The sequence below is a fragment of the Hakea prostrata genome, chromosome 10 (genome assembly GCF_041222555.1).
Source record: "Hakea prostrata isolate BN-2017 chromosome 10, UWA_Hpros_2, whole genome shotgun sequence".
Taxonomy (NCBI): domain Eukaryota; kingdom Viridiplantae; phylum Streptophyta; class Magnoliopsida; order Proteales; family Proteaceae; genus Hakea; species Hakea prostrata.
In genome coordinates this window covers 32943270-32959363 of record NC_142609.1, presented here as the reverse complement: position 1 = coordinate 32959363, position 16094 = coordinate 32943270, and the positions used below count along the sequence as shown (strand labels likewise).

The following is a 16094-nucleotide window of genomic DNA, read 5'->3' as shown; positions in this document are numbered from 1 at the left end:
TTGGTAAAGTTTTTTCATGTACTCGGCAAAAACCCCTACAATTTTTCTTGGATTAGAGAACTGCCTTCCATTAGCTTCAATTGAAGAGATCTGTCTCCGATGGTGGTTGATTTTACTAGAAAGATGATAAAATCTAGTGTTTTAATCCCCATTAGAAATATACATACTTCAAGACTTCTAGAACCAAAACATCTCTTCGAGTTTCAAGGCCCAATCCAACATTTGTTTCCTTTGATGTATGAGATTCCAATATGGATTGACACTATGCTCCAACACATCAATTTCAAGTGTGGTTCTATGGAACATATTGTCCACATTACCAAACACCGAATTATTCCAGTATCGCAAGAAGCAAGACATATTGGCCAATTTTTCAATTAGAGAACAATTTTCAACTCATGCAGACTGAAAATCAAAAGAGAAATTAGGGTGAGAAAACCATGCATTTTGAAAATGAAAGAGCTTCTGATTGTGAATTGGTGTCACAAGGGGTTCAAGTATCAAGGGGTTGTGGTTTGATCCAGTCGTTGGTAATTTTGTAACCCATGGGTTCAGGAAACAGCTAACCCAGTTTGGAGAAGAAAAGACCCAGTCTAACTTTTCTCTAACCAGATTAGGCGGATTTTGTCTATTAATCCATGTGTACGGGCACCCAAGCGCCACAAACTCAAAGAGGTATTCTTCATTAATAATTGCTCTCAAAGCAGAGAGAGCACCAGAGGGCTTAAAGCCCCACCAAATTTATCTTCAGCCTTCAGAAGTTCATTGAAATCTCCCATAATGACAAATGGTTCTTTAATTGATTGTAATAAGGAAGTCATATGAGACCAAAACATTTTGCGATCAAAATAGTTCCTGGGGGGGGGGCATAAATGAACACAGCCACAATCCTTCATCTCGCAGATTATAAAGGTTGAGGGATCTAAGTGAATCAATTGAGTTGGAAAACCCAATGATGCTAAGACCACCACCATCCCTCCCTTTAACCCTCGAGTACCTCGGCTAGCCTCATGTCCCACCAAGTAAAACCAATTAAAAAGTTTCCTCTTCCCATTACTAACATTTGAAGGTCCCGACATTTTGTTTCACACAAGAAAACTAGGTCGGGCTTGTGTTTCTTTAAAATTTTCCCTAAGCATCTATGCATAAAATTACCACTGATACCCCTCACATTCCAAGCCAAAAACTTCTTGGTAGCACTTAAGAATTAAGTGCAACTAAGAACTTCCAGAAACTGAAAACTTTCTTCCACCACCAATTTCCCCAAGATAGAAACACAGTTCAGATACAGATAAAGTTATAGAAAAGAATAACTAAAAACAGGAAAGGGAAGGAAGTAAATAGGTTACATAGGTCCCCACACCTATTAAACATATTCAGAAAACACTAATGAAATGCATAGAAACTTCAATCACGCAAAAAACCTATTTCTAGACTTGGGATGAATTTTGTTTAACCAACTCATCAAGATTGCAAGTATTGAAATAAAGAGTACTATGCATAAATCAAAGAACTCAGAGTATTTATGATATGGGAAGACCTGGGGGATGCCAACCGCTGGTTCCACAACTACATTCTGGAAAACAACTTGAGGAGCCTATTGAGTTGGAGCCATATGCTATATCGGTATAACAGGGTGTGGGTTGAAGAGATAGTGTGCTCCATGGATCCCCAAGCAACACAGAACAAGGTATTAGGGTCCAAAGATTCCATCATCAATGAATCAAAAAAGAGGTTGAAGCGATCGAGCGGTAGGAGTTGCATGAATTCTGGAGATGTCTTGTGACGTTTGCACGTGGTTGGAACAGTGATTATGGGTTGTTCTTCCACATCACCCTCCACGTGAATCCCTTCATCTGTTTGAGTTTGAGCATCAACTATAGAAATTTTATGGTCAGCCTCGATCCTACTTATTTTCTTCTCAGATTTAACACAATACATTTGGACACCAGTGTAACAGACTGAGTGTTAAGACATGACTTTCTTGAGTCAATAATAGACCTTGTAAAACATCAAAACTAATGGTGTCAGCACGAACAAGAACTGAAGTTGAGAAATCCTTATAGTCACCATCAAGCCCTCGTAATGCTGTTAATACCAAATCCTAATCACTAATCGAAGAGTTAGCAGCCGCCAAAGTGTCTGAAATTTCAAGAATTTCAAGAAGGTATTCACTTACAGATGACGAACCCTTTTGAACACGAAATAATTTGTTCTTGAGCTCAAGAATACGAGTTTTAGAACCAAAAGCAAACACTCTATTCAACTTGTCCCAAGCTGCAGCGGAAGACTTCGCAGAAACAATATGTGGCAAGACTCACTTAGAAACAGAGGCAACAAGCCAGCTGAGTATCAGTTGACCTTGTCTATCCCAAGCAACAGAAGGAGAACGAGAACTTGTCTCAAGTGAAACATCAGAATCAGTAGGCTGTGGATGTGAACCATCAAGAAATCCTAACAAATTATAACCATGCATCAGAGGAACAAACTGAGCTTTCCACAACAAGAAATTAGATGCGGTAAACTTGATTGGCAAAGCTGCAACTACATTGATTGAAACCAGAGAAATCAGCGCCGGAGACATTGTCGGAGAAGCCATTAGAACCTCCTCTGCAGCACCTAAATAGAACCAAATTTTGAAAACCAGAAACCGCTGCCAAAACCAAACGTGCTGCCAAAACAAACCAGCAGATCCAGATCCACCAAACGTGCATAAACCAGATCCAGAAACCACTTGCTGCCAAAACCAGAAAATGAAAAAGAATAGACAAAGAATAGCAGACACCAGCGTGAGATCGATGTCGCTGCTGCTTCTTCAGCACATAAACCAAACCAGATCCAGAGATCTTGCTGTCAAAACTAGATAATGAAGAAAAACCAAAGACCACTTGAGCTATTCTTGAGATCACTATGAAGGAGATCGCCTCCAATCCTTCAAATCGAGCGAACAGAAAAGAGAAAGCAAGAACACACGAGAAAGAACAAGAAAGAACTAGAAACCGAATTCTGATTTTCTAAACCGTAACCAAAGAGAAGAGCCGAAACTTCCAGAACCGAATGGGCGTGAGCCCTAAACCGAAACTGATACCATGTAAGAGATTGTATTTCATATATATTGAGGTAAAGAGATACAAGGTATTTATAGGAAATACAATTACAAATATATCCCTATCTACACTGTCGGTGTATCCTCGACAATGTACACAGAACATATCTGCTTTCCAAGTTATTGTTTACTGCAAGAAGGTGAACCTCAAGCACAACAGTGCTGCACCACAATGGTGTCATGGATGTATACATTGACACTTTTATTTTATATCATTGCAACCTAATTAAGTAGTCCCACTATTTGTTTCGCTAAGATGGTTAAGTACAATGGAGAGGTGGGATTTGCCGGCCAAAAAAAATAGGTTTCACGTTTGAACACTCAGCCTCAGCTGCTCCGGTTCCAGTGTATCGCAAGTTTATGTCTCCAATCTCCAAGTTCTCACATGGTTGTTCACTGCTACATGCGATAATCACTGCAGGTTGATATGGTGTTGTTCCCCTTATCATGTTAAACTTGGTGTTGATGATCTTAATATGCGAAGGAGTCTACATAAGAAGAGATTATCAAATGAGTTAAAAAGGAGAATTGCGAGAACTTTTTCAAATCTATCATAAAAAGTGTCATTGCTACTTTGGAATGATAAAAGTCAAATAAATTTTAAGAAAAGACGCTTCGTAATTCACATTTCCGTACCTGTTTGTTGCAGTGGTAATGCGGGCAGTATTGTTGATCCAATATTATTGGATTGTAGACATTCACCATGATGAGATCCTCGAAGACAATACCAGAAGCAACACCGGTAGCCGGTGAAGAAGGCCAAGTTTTGATCCTTACCCCATTTTGAGTGTTGATGAAGGTACAGTTCCTCACAGAGACACCATGTACTTCCTCTCTACCATTCGTTTTGCCGAGGCTTCCCACACTGATGCCATGTCCTGGTCCACACATCACCTTGGTGACATGTATGTTTTGAGCGCCGGGGCCAATGGAGACGCAATCATCACCGGTTGAAATCCTCGCGTTGGTAATGTTGATCCCCGCCGAGTTTGATATGTGGATGCCATCAGTGTTAAGACTGTTTGGTGGTGCCGATAGCGCGACGTGTTCGATGTGCACGTTAGAGCTTTGGAAAATACCAATGTGGAAATATTTGCTGTTTCGTGAGGTTATGTCTCGAATCACAGCATTGTCGACATAGTTGAGTTTTATATTCTGCAGCCATTAACATAGTAGAAATTTATCTTTTTGTTTGTAAAATAATAGAATTTAGTACAACTCCATAAGTAAGAAAAACTCACAGCAGGGAACGGCTTGCAATTAGGATTTTCGGCACATCTGTTGTTTGTCCAAGCCCGTTGACCTCGACCATCAATTATTCCTCCACCGTGAATAGTCAAGCTTTTAACGTACAGAAAAGCAATCCAATCACCATTGAAAACAGCAGGATCAGGTGGAGCTTGTACGACTCCGTCAATTTTTAACCCAATTGAAGGACTCTTGCAATTGTCCAACATCACTGGACCTAAGAGGTATGTCCCTTTGGGTATGAGTACTGTGTTACTTGGCTCAGTTGATTTACATGATGCTGTCCAAGCTGAGATCAGTGCTTTACTGATATCCGTCTTGCCATCGGCTATTGCACCATAGTTTATCACGTTAAAGACACCAGCTTCTGCCACTTCCTCTGCTAGTAAGAACAATGCACATAATGCCCATTGTTTCAATTTCAAATCTTTCCTCATGATTATCTTTCCCATTTTTATCTTCGGGTTTTTCCCCTTTTCTTTTGGTTTCTATTATTCTCTAGGTATTCTTTTATAGTGGGGAGTGGTTAACATGCAGTTCCATGTTTGGGGTTCATCCGAATCCCTTGATAAACAAGGTCAAAGAAGTAACTTGTTAAGTTGGTTTCATGTCTACATCCTCTTAACAGGGATAATTTCGTGTCATACTATTTTTAGAAATCGTCGTTTAACATATATACCTCACAAAAGTACCAGTATGATTCCCGATAAAAAATGGTTTAATAGAAAACCCAATCTTAAATATTTAAGAATTTGGGGTTGTTTGGCTAAGGTGGCAATACCTTAACCAAAGAAAAGGAAAGTAGGACCAAAGAATTTCGATTGCATATTTATTAGGTGTGCAAGACATAGTTTAACATATAGATTTATGGTCATTAAAACCTTAGATGGCATGTGTGAAGAAGGGGATATAATAGAATCTAGGTATGCAAAAAATTTTTGAGAACATCTTACAATTAAGTTGCCTTCAATACAAAAAAAGGGAGTTAGTGGTGAGTCTAATCAAAGAAAGGAAGTGGCTACAGAGGTTGCAAGTGATCAAATAGGAAATGATGATCGCTTATCAAGTGATGGGTTTGAGCAACCTTCGTAGAAGTAAAAGACAAAGGACTTCTAAAAACTTTGGGAATGCTTGGATAGTCTATGTAATAGATGATAATCCAACATGGCTGGCTTATCTAATAGGTAAGGATCCTATTTCATATAGGGAAGTAGTGACATCAATAGATGCTATTTTCTGGAAAGAAGCCATCAAAAGTGAGTTGGACTCAATTATTTCCAATCACACTTGGGAGTTGGTTGATCTCCCTTGAGGCTCTAAAATCTTAGACAATATGTGGATATTCCATAAGAAATTAAGGGCGGATGGGTCACTTGATAAGTATAAGGCAAGACTAATAGTTAAAGGCTTTAAACAGAAACACAACATTGATTACTTTGACACTTTGGCTCCAGTAGCAAAAATCACTACTATAAGGATAATGATAGCTATTGCATCCATTTACAAGTTGGGTCATCCACCAAATGGATGTAAAGATAACTTTCCTAAATGGTGACTTAGAAGAAGAAATCTATATAAGATAACTTGAAGGTTATGTAGTACCTAGCCAAGAGTAGAAGGTATGCAAGCTCATAAAATCATTATATGGCTTGAAATGAACACCCAAATGGTGGCATGAAAAGCTAGATACGGTACTTCTAGCTAGTGGCTTTCTGGCAAACGATGTGGAAAGGTGTTTATACAGTAGGTTCCATCAAGGTAAAGGCATGTTTATCTTGGTATATGTAGAAGACATGCTCATAATGGGAACAAATTTGAACATAGTGCAACAAACTAAAAAACTTTTAATGTCAAAATTTGACACAAAAGACATGGGTGAAGCAGATGTTATTTTTGGAATCAAGATTATTTGAAAGAATGAGGAGATAACCCGTATAGTTGTATGTTTCACTACGGGACTGTAGAAAGAATAACCCGTATAATTGTATGTTTCACTACGGGACTGTAGGTGTCAACAAAATCATATCCTGGTCTTTGATGAAATCCTTTAGCTACAAGACGAGCCTTATAATGTTCTATGGAACCATCAGCTCGTTTCTTAACACGAAACACCCATTTACAACCAATGACATTCTGAGAAGACATCGGAGGAACAAGAACCCATGTTCCGTTTTGCACTAAAGCATTAAATTCTTCATTCATAGCTTGCCTCCATTGAATAAACTTAGTAGCTTGAGCATAAGTGGAGGGAAGTTGTTCATCTTCAGTAGTGACTAACAGATTGAAGGGAGTTTTAGGTGTTAATTTTCCCGTTTTGGACCTCGTGAGCATAGAATGAGTAGGAATGATAGTATCATTTGTTGAGCTTACTTGGGAGAGTTCACTTGGTGAAGATGTGGCTAAAGAATCCGTTGAGGGAACTAAAGGACCCATAGAGGCAACAAACCTAGAATTAGGAGCTGATGGGATGAGAGGACTAAGTTGTTCATGAAGCCCATGGGCTGAACTAACTTGTCCAGAATTGTCTAGTCCATGACTAGCACTATAGGGGTGTGGGGGTATTTCATTATGATGATCGAGTTACAATATTTGAATGTTGTAGAGCATTAAAAGAACTAGAAATATGCCCCCCCCCCCATTACAAATATTTACATTAGAATCCCTAGTACATAATCTAATCCCAGATTGAGAGATAGACGAACCAAAATTTGTGGAAGGTAAAATTTCTTCAGCCGCTCCATACCATTTTCAGCAGACAAGGATGAATGTTCATGCTTGAGGTTGTTGTAGGGGAACACACTCTCGTCAAAAACAACATGTCGAGAAGTATAGTTTGACTGGTTTGTGGATCAAAATAGTAATACCCTTTATCAGCAAGCGGATATCCTAAAAAAATACAAGGAGTTGATCACAGATGCAACTTTGTCTTGGCATATGGTCTTAACCAAGGATAACATAAGCAGCCAAATACTCTTAAACGATCATACTGAGGAGCATATCCAAACAAAACTTCTAAAGAAGATCTATCATCAAGAATTTTTAAAGGCATGCGGTTCATGAGATACAGTGCCGCCTTCACAGCATATGTCCAAAATAACTGAGGAAGACCAACTTGAAAAAGTAAAGCTAAACTGGATTCAAGAATGTGTCTGTGTTTCCTCTCTGCCACTCCATTTTGGGAAGGTGTATGAGGACACAAAATCCGATGAGAAAGACCACTTGAAGTAGCTAACTTAACAACTTCTCATATTCAGAACCGCCATCAAACTGAAGAGTACAAATCTTCGTAGAAAAATGAGTTTCTACAAGATTCTTGAACTTAGTGAAAACTGAAAACTGCATACAAATCAGATTTGAGTTTCATAGGATAAACCCAAGTATATCTTGTAAATTCATCAAAAAAAACAACATAGTATTTAAACCCATCCATAGAAACAATTGGAGCTGATCCCCACAAACCAGTGTGAACAATATCCAAAGGTCCTCTACAAACTAAAGTAGACAAAGAAAAAGGAAGTCTATGACTCATGGAACACCTACAAGCATCACAAGTGGGAAGAGAACTAGAAACATGCAAACCAAGTTTCTTCAAAACTATAAAAGTTTGAGCAGGAGCTGGATGTCCAAGCCTCCTATGCCAATCCACTGCAGTAGTAACAAAAGCTGAAAAAGGAACAACCAAAGATTTACTCTGATTTGACGAAGATGCAACCACTGTATTAGCTGCTGATGTTGCTTCAACTGTATCATGTTGTTGCTTTACTAGAAGACTATGAGCAAAACAGGGAAGTTGAAGAACATAGCGACCATTAAAATTCTTGCCTTCCATCAGCACCTTGTGACTCAGCACATCCTTTACCACAAAGGAATCAGAATGAAAAACAAAGTATACATGATTTTCTTCAGAAAATTTGGAAACTGAGAGCAAGTTAAATCAGATTTTTGGAACACATAGAACATCAGACATGGCAAATACATAACCAGAACAAGTTGCAAAAAAATTCCAATGTGAGTAATGAACATAACCGAGCCATTACCTACAATCACATTCTGACTTCCTGTATAAGGTTCTTGATAAGCAAAATTAGCTAAATCTGCAACAATATGGCAATCAGAATCTGAGTCTAAAATCCACAGAGAGGAATTGGCTTGACAGAAAGAACCATCCAAAGAATTTAGGATTGAAGAACAGACAAGCTGGAGCATTTCTTACCGCAACATTAGCAGACATAACTGGAGCAGATAGTCACCCTCTCCAACTTTTCAATACGATCCAAAGCCAATTGCATCTTCTGCATCAACTATGATTCAATTCCAAGTGTATCATCTTGCCTCATCGCCTTCTCCTCTCCCATCTTCATTTTTTGTTTTCCTTTTTTCCCTTTTTTTATAGTCATCTCCTGGGTAGTCTCAAGCAACATGCTCCCATCCAACCCTTCCTTTATTGTATTGATGTTTACACAATTTTGAGGATCATCAATTTGACTCACGTTGTTGATAAGTTCCTCTTCATCTTGTAGCACCGAGCCCATCATATTATTTTTGAAAAAGCCCTTCTTTCTCAACACATCAACTTCCTCCCTTGGCACATTTTCAACCTGTTCATGCACAAGGAGTGGCCCCTTTGGCCTTTCCTTATCACCCGAGAATACTGTTGAATAATAAAACTCGGTGTAATCAGGAGCACGAGACAACAGTATGACAACTGAAGCTTCTAGGCACGTTACTATGTCGTTGTCCTTAAGACGTAATTCGCCCCTCACGGAAGGTGCTATGAGGTACCAGCGAACCGTCTCCCAGGATACAAAGAAGCCCAAACTCAAGGTTGTTTCCCGAGTTTTGTCTGTGCTTCAGAACAGAGAAAACTTCGGATTTTCTTATCTTCTGCTGTTGAGAAACTAGAGGGAATTTATAGGCATTGAGGTGCCTCTACTGAACAGTTCATGACTCTGTTCATATGGGTGCACCTCTCTGTAGGGATACAAATGCCAACGTTCAGATCTGAGCCGTTGGATCGTTCGGCCGAACGATCTAACGGTTCAGATTGAACCATCAAGATGACATTTATGGATCTACTTCAATTGCCCTAGATCTGCCGTTGATCAAAATAGACGGTTCAGATCTGATCTCGCTCAAAGCGTTGTGCTAAGTGCTAAGTGCTAAGTGCTAAGTGCTAAGTGCGTGCGCCAAAAACGCCTAAACAGCCCACGCCCCCGCGCGCGTGTGCGCGCTCGGACGGTACACCGTCCTCGCTCGTACACTACACACGCATTGGCATGTCTTTTGATATTAAATCAAAGTTAATAGGCAGTACCTATTAATTAACTTGGATTCCGACATCTCGGTTTCCAATGTGGGACTATCTAACACACTTTCCTAAAATAAACAAAGGAAAGTTTCCGCACTTATAAATCCAATTTCAAATGAAACGTTTATTATTTTATTATATTAAAAATAATACAACAAATACCACCTTCATCATCTTTGATCCCTCCACATTTCTCTTTTTCTGAAATTTCTGGCCTTTGTTGGTTCCAGCAGCATTTTCATCAACAATTAAGCTGTTTGACATTATGTCCTTGAAAGAGAAGCCTACTATAATGAGTATCAACACCTTCCACACTTCAATCACCATCAGCTTCCCTACTCACCATAACTAGAAGCACGAATAAATTTCCCAGACTCAGTTTTGAGAGTACTCAAGTATTTCCAAATTTGATTGGCTGAGTGATAAGATTTTGATATATCTTCTCCTAACACGATTGATTTTTGCCTTCATTTTCATCGATAGGACACCGAGTGAAAGAATGGTTTATCTTCCCACAATTGTCACAAATGAAGTATAGTGGCTTTTTCTTTTCTTTTCTTTTCTCTCTTTTCTTTTCTTTTCTTTTCTTTTCTTTTCTTTTCTTTTCTTTTCTTTTCAAATAAGTTAATCGATAGCTAAATTGTTTCTCAACTGCATAAGCAGCTTGATTTTTTCTTATGGTGCATTTTTCCTGAATTGCTATCCTAATAAGCCAAATGTGCACTTTACCTTCAAAATCACCAAAACACTAATCCTATGTCTAACTCAATTTTAAATTGGTGGATGGACTCCAAAACAGCATTCCAGATTTGTAGATCAATGGAGACACCAGACAGGAAAAGGATCACAACAGTCCACATCAAAAATGGTTACAAGATGAACCTCTAATTTGTGCCATTACTCATGCCAGAACTCAACTTTTCAGTTTCCAGGTCTTGAATAAGGTATAGCCAGGATAATCTTGGTTTAGCTGGGGCACTCACAAATTATATTTAAACAATAAAGACATATTATTGAAAACCTAGATACCATGCTCAAGTTGGTTCACTTACACAACCGAATTTCAGATCATATTTAAACTTTTCTAACAGGATCAAAAGTTGATTGTCAAGCACATCTTCAAACAGAATTAAAGCATCATGAGGAACTAGGAATTTAATGTGCTCCACATCCAAGCCAATGAACCAAGATCCCAATGAAACATCCTCATTAGCATATTTCTCCAGCGCATGCCTGAGAAACAACATGCATGGATGATACAATTTCAGGTATATATAGACATAAACCTGTTCAACAAAGAGAACTCACCCTTACTGGTTTATAGAGACACAAGTAGCTAGAGACAGATCTTTTAAAATCGCGTAAGTTGGCTTGTGGCATGGCTGAAATATTTGTTTCTCTCCTCACCAAATTCCAATGCCCAGGTTCATGGTATGTAACTCCATCTGTTCCATGACAAGTTTCCAGTTAGTAACAGCAGATTAACTGTTCCTGAATGAGAAAAATCAAGTCATCAGAACACTTTCAAGACAGGACATCTTAGAATCGAGCAAGAACAGGACCAGACTTCATGCATCCAATATACATGCCAAGCTCGGATTGATGTCTAACTAATGAAGTAGTTAAATTGTGCTGCAGTAATTTGGAAGGATATTGATGTAACAAAGGAATCGCAAAGATTACTTGGTGAGCAAACCCAAGAAGGAATATCTATGACTGAAGTCACTGCTGGATTCTCTTTATCACCTTCTGCACCAAACATTCACATTTGAAAGATATAATGGCTACTCGAATAAACATTTTTGGATGTTATCTCTAAACACAAAAGCAACCCCCACATGGACAGGAATCGGCAAATCCATGAAGAAGGAACTAAAATATCTATGATAGGCTTTTCCTGTTTAAATCTATATTAGCATGGAGACAAGATGGACAGAAGTCTACAAACCCATAAGGAAGGAAACATCTATGATAAGTTTTTCTTATGAATATTTCATGAGCTATAGTATTTAGCCACGTATAATATTATAATTTAAGGGCATCCACTGGATTTATCCTAACTCTTTGATTAGAATATTCTATGCAATTGAGTCCTATAACTTACCCAACCCATTAAAAAAATCCATCCAAAGGTTACCAAAAAAAAAAAAGAAGAAGAAGAAGAAAGAGATTCCCTTCAAAAAGATCTAAACTCAACTCATACAAAAGAAATACAAAAGAAAGTTACAGTAAAGAGCTTTCAATATTTGAACGGAACTATAACCACTCACCCAAAATCCAAATTCGAAAACACCCAACAACAACCCCCCCCCCCCCACAACAAGAAAAATTAAGGGCATGTTTGGTAACTTCGTTTTTGGCATTCTTCTATTCTTTGGGAACGGAAGAACTAGTTAGAGGTGTTTTTAAAATGGTTTGTTCTTCTATTCTTTAAGGGCCTCTTTGGTTACGCGAATCCAGAGATTTCAAATCTCTGGATTCACAAATGAATTCGTTGGTTGGGAACTTTAGATTCTGACTAGAGACACATTTTACACTAAAAACGTGAAATAATGTCATGATAATATGGGTATGGTCAAATCCAGGATTTCATCCACACTATCAAAGCGTTAAGATTTGAACCATAATTCAATAAATATTTTTTAGGATAAATCTAGATTTCATTCCAAAAACTCAAACTCCACGTTTCGCCTGCTCTGTTGGTCGGTTTGAATCATTTTGAACTATGCTCAGAGGAAATAACAATATTTTAGCACAGAAACATAAAAAGTTAGTTTTGCATAAGAACTGGTCTCTCAAAATGAAAACGTTACCAAACGCATATTAAATAAATAAATACCCTTTCTTTTTTTTTTTTTTTTTTTTTTTGAATTATAGAAAAGTCAATTTTATTGAGGCGGCTAAGAGGCCAATGAAGCAGCACAAACATCCTACAACCAACAAGAGAAAATCGGCCAAGCAGTTGAGAATACAACTGACTGAGTCTTCGGAGCTAGGAGATCAACTACAACATTGATCTAACAACCTCAAAATAAAAAAGAAGAAAGTAGATGAGGGATATCGTCTACAACAGGGGCAACATCCAGGGGAGGAGACGACTCCATCTGATTATGTAAGAAACCAAGTTCGCACAATCAGGTGATCAATTCTTTCTGAGAGAATATAATAGACCCCAATGGAGGGGTAGTAGGATGGTTAGGAACCTGACTTCTCAGTGGAGAGGTCGTGGGTTTAACCCTTACCGGCGGCATATGTAATATCCCTATCCCCAATTTCTCTATATATAAAAAACATCTTTGTACCCAAAATATATATATAATAGACCCTACGAAGTGCGAATCATTGGGGCCTGGGCTCCCATTAAAGCTGAAGTTGCTGAAGTGGGCTTTGAAAGTTGAAACGGCCACTAGGATATGGCCTTGATCATTACGAATGATAAAGCCCAAGCCCACCCGAATTTTCTTATCTTTGAAAGAGGCCACCTGGAATCAATTAAAAATATATCATTTTTATGGCAGATCTTTCTTTATAATGGGTACAAAAATTCTAATAACCTCCGACAAAGATTGAACTGATTTTGTCATTCTAGCTACCATACTTATCATATAACAATGGTTGCAACCATAAATTCCATCACCCTTCCATATTCTCATTGCAACTACTACCGACAATGTTCAATTATTTGGGCATTGACATAAAGAAAAGAAGAAAAAAAAATTATCAAATACTATGATTTTATGAAGGGAAAAAAAAAATATATATATATATATATATATATATATATATATATATATATATATATATATATATATATATATATATATATATATTAAAACAATGAAGGCATTTTTATAACATAATTAAAAAAAAAATCACTTCTACACCCTAAAAAAAAGAAATATAATGCATTGACACCCCATTTTGAGTTTTAAAAGAATTCATCCCTTGTTCTGATAGAATAGCTACTATTAGAGATGAAAATATTTCATTTTTTTTTTTTTCCACAACAAAAGTAAAAAGACCATGATGGCATACGTTTCAGCCACGTGTGTAGACTGTAGAGATGTGAATACAACCTCGATTGGATTGTGAAGGTGGGCTTTAGAGACGAGCTTCATTCGGTTTTTTCAAGATCCTCATCTGGATTTGATGGAGATCATTTAGGCGGAATTGGATTTTATTTAGGTTCTTATTTGTGTTTCTTGGGTTGTAGGCCTTGTTTATATACCAAAGAAAAAAAAAATCATCATATCCACTCATATCTTCCCTTCCAAGAAAATTAATTGACATTATGCTATAATCAATCTCACCTGATCCACCAATTTCTCCAAAGAACTAAAACTAATGAAGAAGAAGCACAATATGGTGTCTCTCTCATTCATGACAAAATTAACTGAAAAGAAAAAATAAGAGTCAAGAGCGTCTCTCTCCTTCACGCACAAAAAAATAGCTGAAACTGTGAGACACACACAAAAGAAGTACCTACAACTAAGGGAAAAAATGGAGAAGAAACAGAGGACTAAAAAAAACATATGATTTTACTAGACCAAGAAGTTCAACAAATCTTGTCTTGTTCTTTTATTTATTTATTTTTTATTTTTTTTTATTTAGGAAAGAAATATTTTTATTTATAGGGAATTCCCGAGTATAAACTAAACCTAGAATATCAAACAATAAAAACCAGAATAGATGGGGGGAGTTGATAGTTAAGAAGGCATCTTGGTTAAGAGCATTTTCCTTTGCTAGAGCATTTACTACCATGTTGGTCTCGCGAAAGACATGCCTACAGAGGATAGATTCAAATGAAGCCGCCATTAATTGTATGATATTTGTTATAATTGGAAATACCTTCCAAGGTGCTTCATTTTGATGATTTTACAGGATGTTAATGAGAGCTTGATTGTCAGTCTCTACTTCAATCTTGTGCAATTTAAAATCAAAAGCCCACAAATTTCATCTTGTTGATTCGTACCAATTGGTTTTCTACGGAATCTTTTGTTGATTTCGTTCTTCCACCCTGATTTAATTTTCAAAGAGCTGGGTTTTGGTTTTCAATGGTAGTTCAAGGTTTTTGGAAAAAGAACGAGGAAGACAAACACATCTCATCTAGGGTCACGGTAATGCAATATATTATTATTCAATGAAGAGTAGTTTTAAAATTAAAATAATTCAAACAACTTTTTCGACTAATATTTCTAAATAAGTCCAACTCTAACATGCCTATGTTACACGTAAAAGGAATGTCAATACATTAAGACCAACATATCATTATTTCTTGGTTATTTCATTGAATGAGAAAATGAAACGATAACGAACAAATGGGGAAACAAAAACGTTATGTCGGATAGAGAACAATAATGAAATACGTCAAAAGTGTTGTATTGTGATGGGCGATTCATCATCTTAGGCTAAGCTAGTGCCTAGTGGTTCTTCAAACATGGGTTCAAAAAAAAAAAATCACTAATGATCACTACTATTATCTCTAAAATTACATGGGACCCACATGCATAATTACAAGTTAATCACAGTTAAATTCTACTATTAAATAGTTAGTTAAATTACTTAAATATCCTTACCTTATTTAACTCATTTAAAATAATCGCACCCAACCCTTAGGGTGGATAACGGGATTCTCTCTTCACCCATCTTCTACCTACATCTCTCTCTCAAGGAGATTTATAGAAGCTATGGAACTTATCCCAATCTCTGAGAGACAAGGTTTTCTATTGAGTAGTGTTGAGAATTTGTTGAGGAATATGCATGCACGAACACTTGAAATAATGTTGTAATCATGAACTTTATTAGAGCTGAAATGTACCAAATGTACTTTCTTTTAAATTATTAGATACCCCAATTTGTGCAATACAAGTACCAAATATATTTTTACCCCAAAGATCCATAAGCTCAAACCTTTAAAGTTGCACCCTAGAAATGTTACTTCATGTGTAATTAGATTGTTTTCACTGCTTAAAGAAAAGATAACAGGAGAGAGAGAGAGAGGAGGAAAACTCATTATCAAAAATGAGTTCGAAAATGGGTTTATATAGAGCCCAAAGGATGTGGGATGTGGGCTGTGGGTGAAAGGGTAAAGTGACCTCCCTTTGTGAGGGTACCTATTCAGCTCAACTGACCTCCCAAAAAAAAAGTGTCGGCATCTCCACCCTTCTACCCAGCAATGGACTTTTCGAAATTAGGAACGATGATAAAATGCGTTTTTCGAATCAAGGCCTATGACCCACGACCCAAGTCCTTGAAAGAAGAGCAGAAAAGTTGGAACTAAGAACCTAACAATTCTATAAAAGAGAAAGATCTAAGACTAAAATCCCTAGAACCCTTTGAACATAGTTACCTAGTTTAATTTTGGATGAAAAAACAAAGCTACCAGATAAACGGTTTACAACCATTACCCGACGAATTCAATCAACCATTACA

General features: G+C 37.3%; 1 protein-coding gene across 1 annotated transcript; it reads right to left on the bottom strand.

The window, feature by feature from the left end:
• Positions 1-2317: 2317 nt before the first annotated feature.
• LOC149002535 (exopolygalacturonase-like) lies at positions 2318-4791 on the bottom strand. Its single transcript, XM_089138734.1, has 6 exons — positions 4348-4791; positions 3743-4261; positions 3395-3594; positions 2784-2859; positions 2686-2737; positions 2318-2619 (listed from the first exon to the last, which is right to left on the bottom strand). Exons 1-6 carry the CDS (start codon positions 4789-4791, stop codon positions 2318-2320), a joined length of 1593 nt encoding a protein of 530 aa, XP_088994860.1.
• Between the last annotated feature and the right edge of the window lie 11303 nt (positions 4792-16094).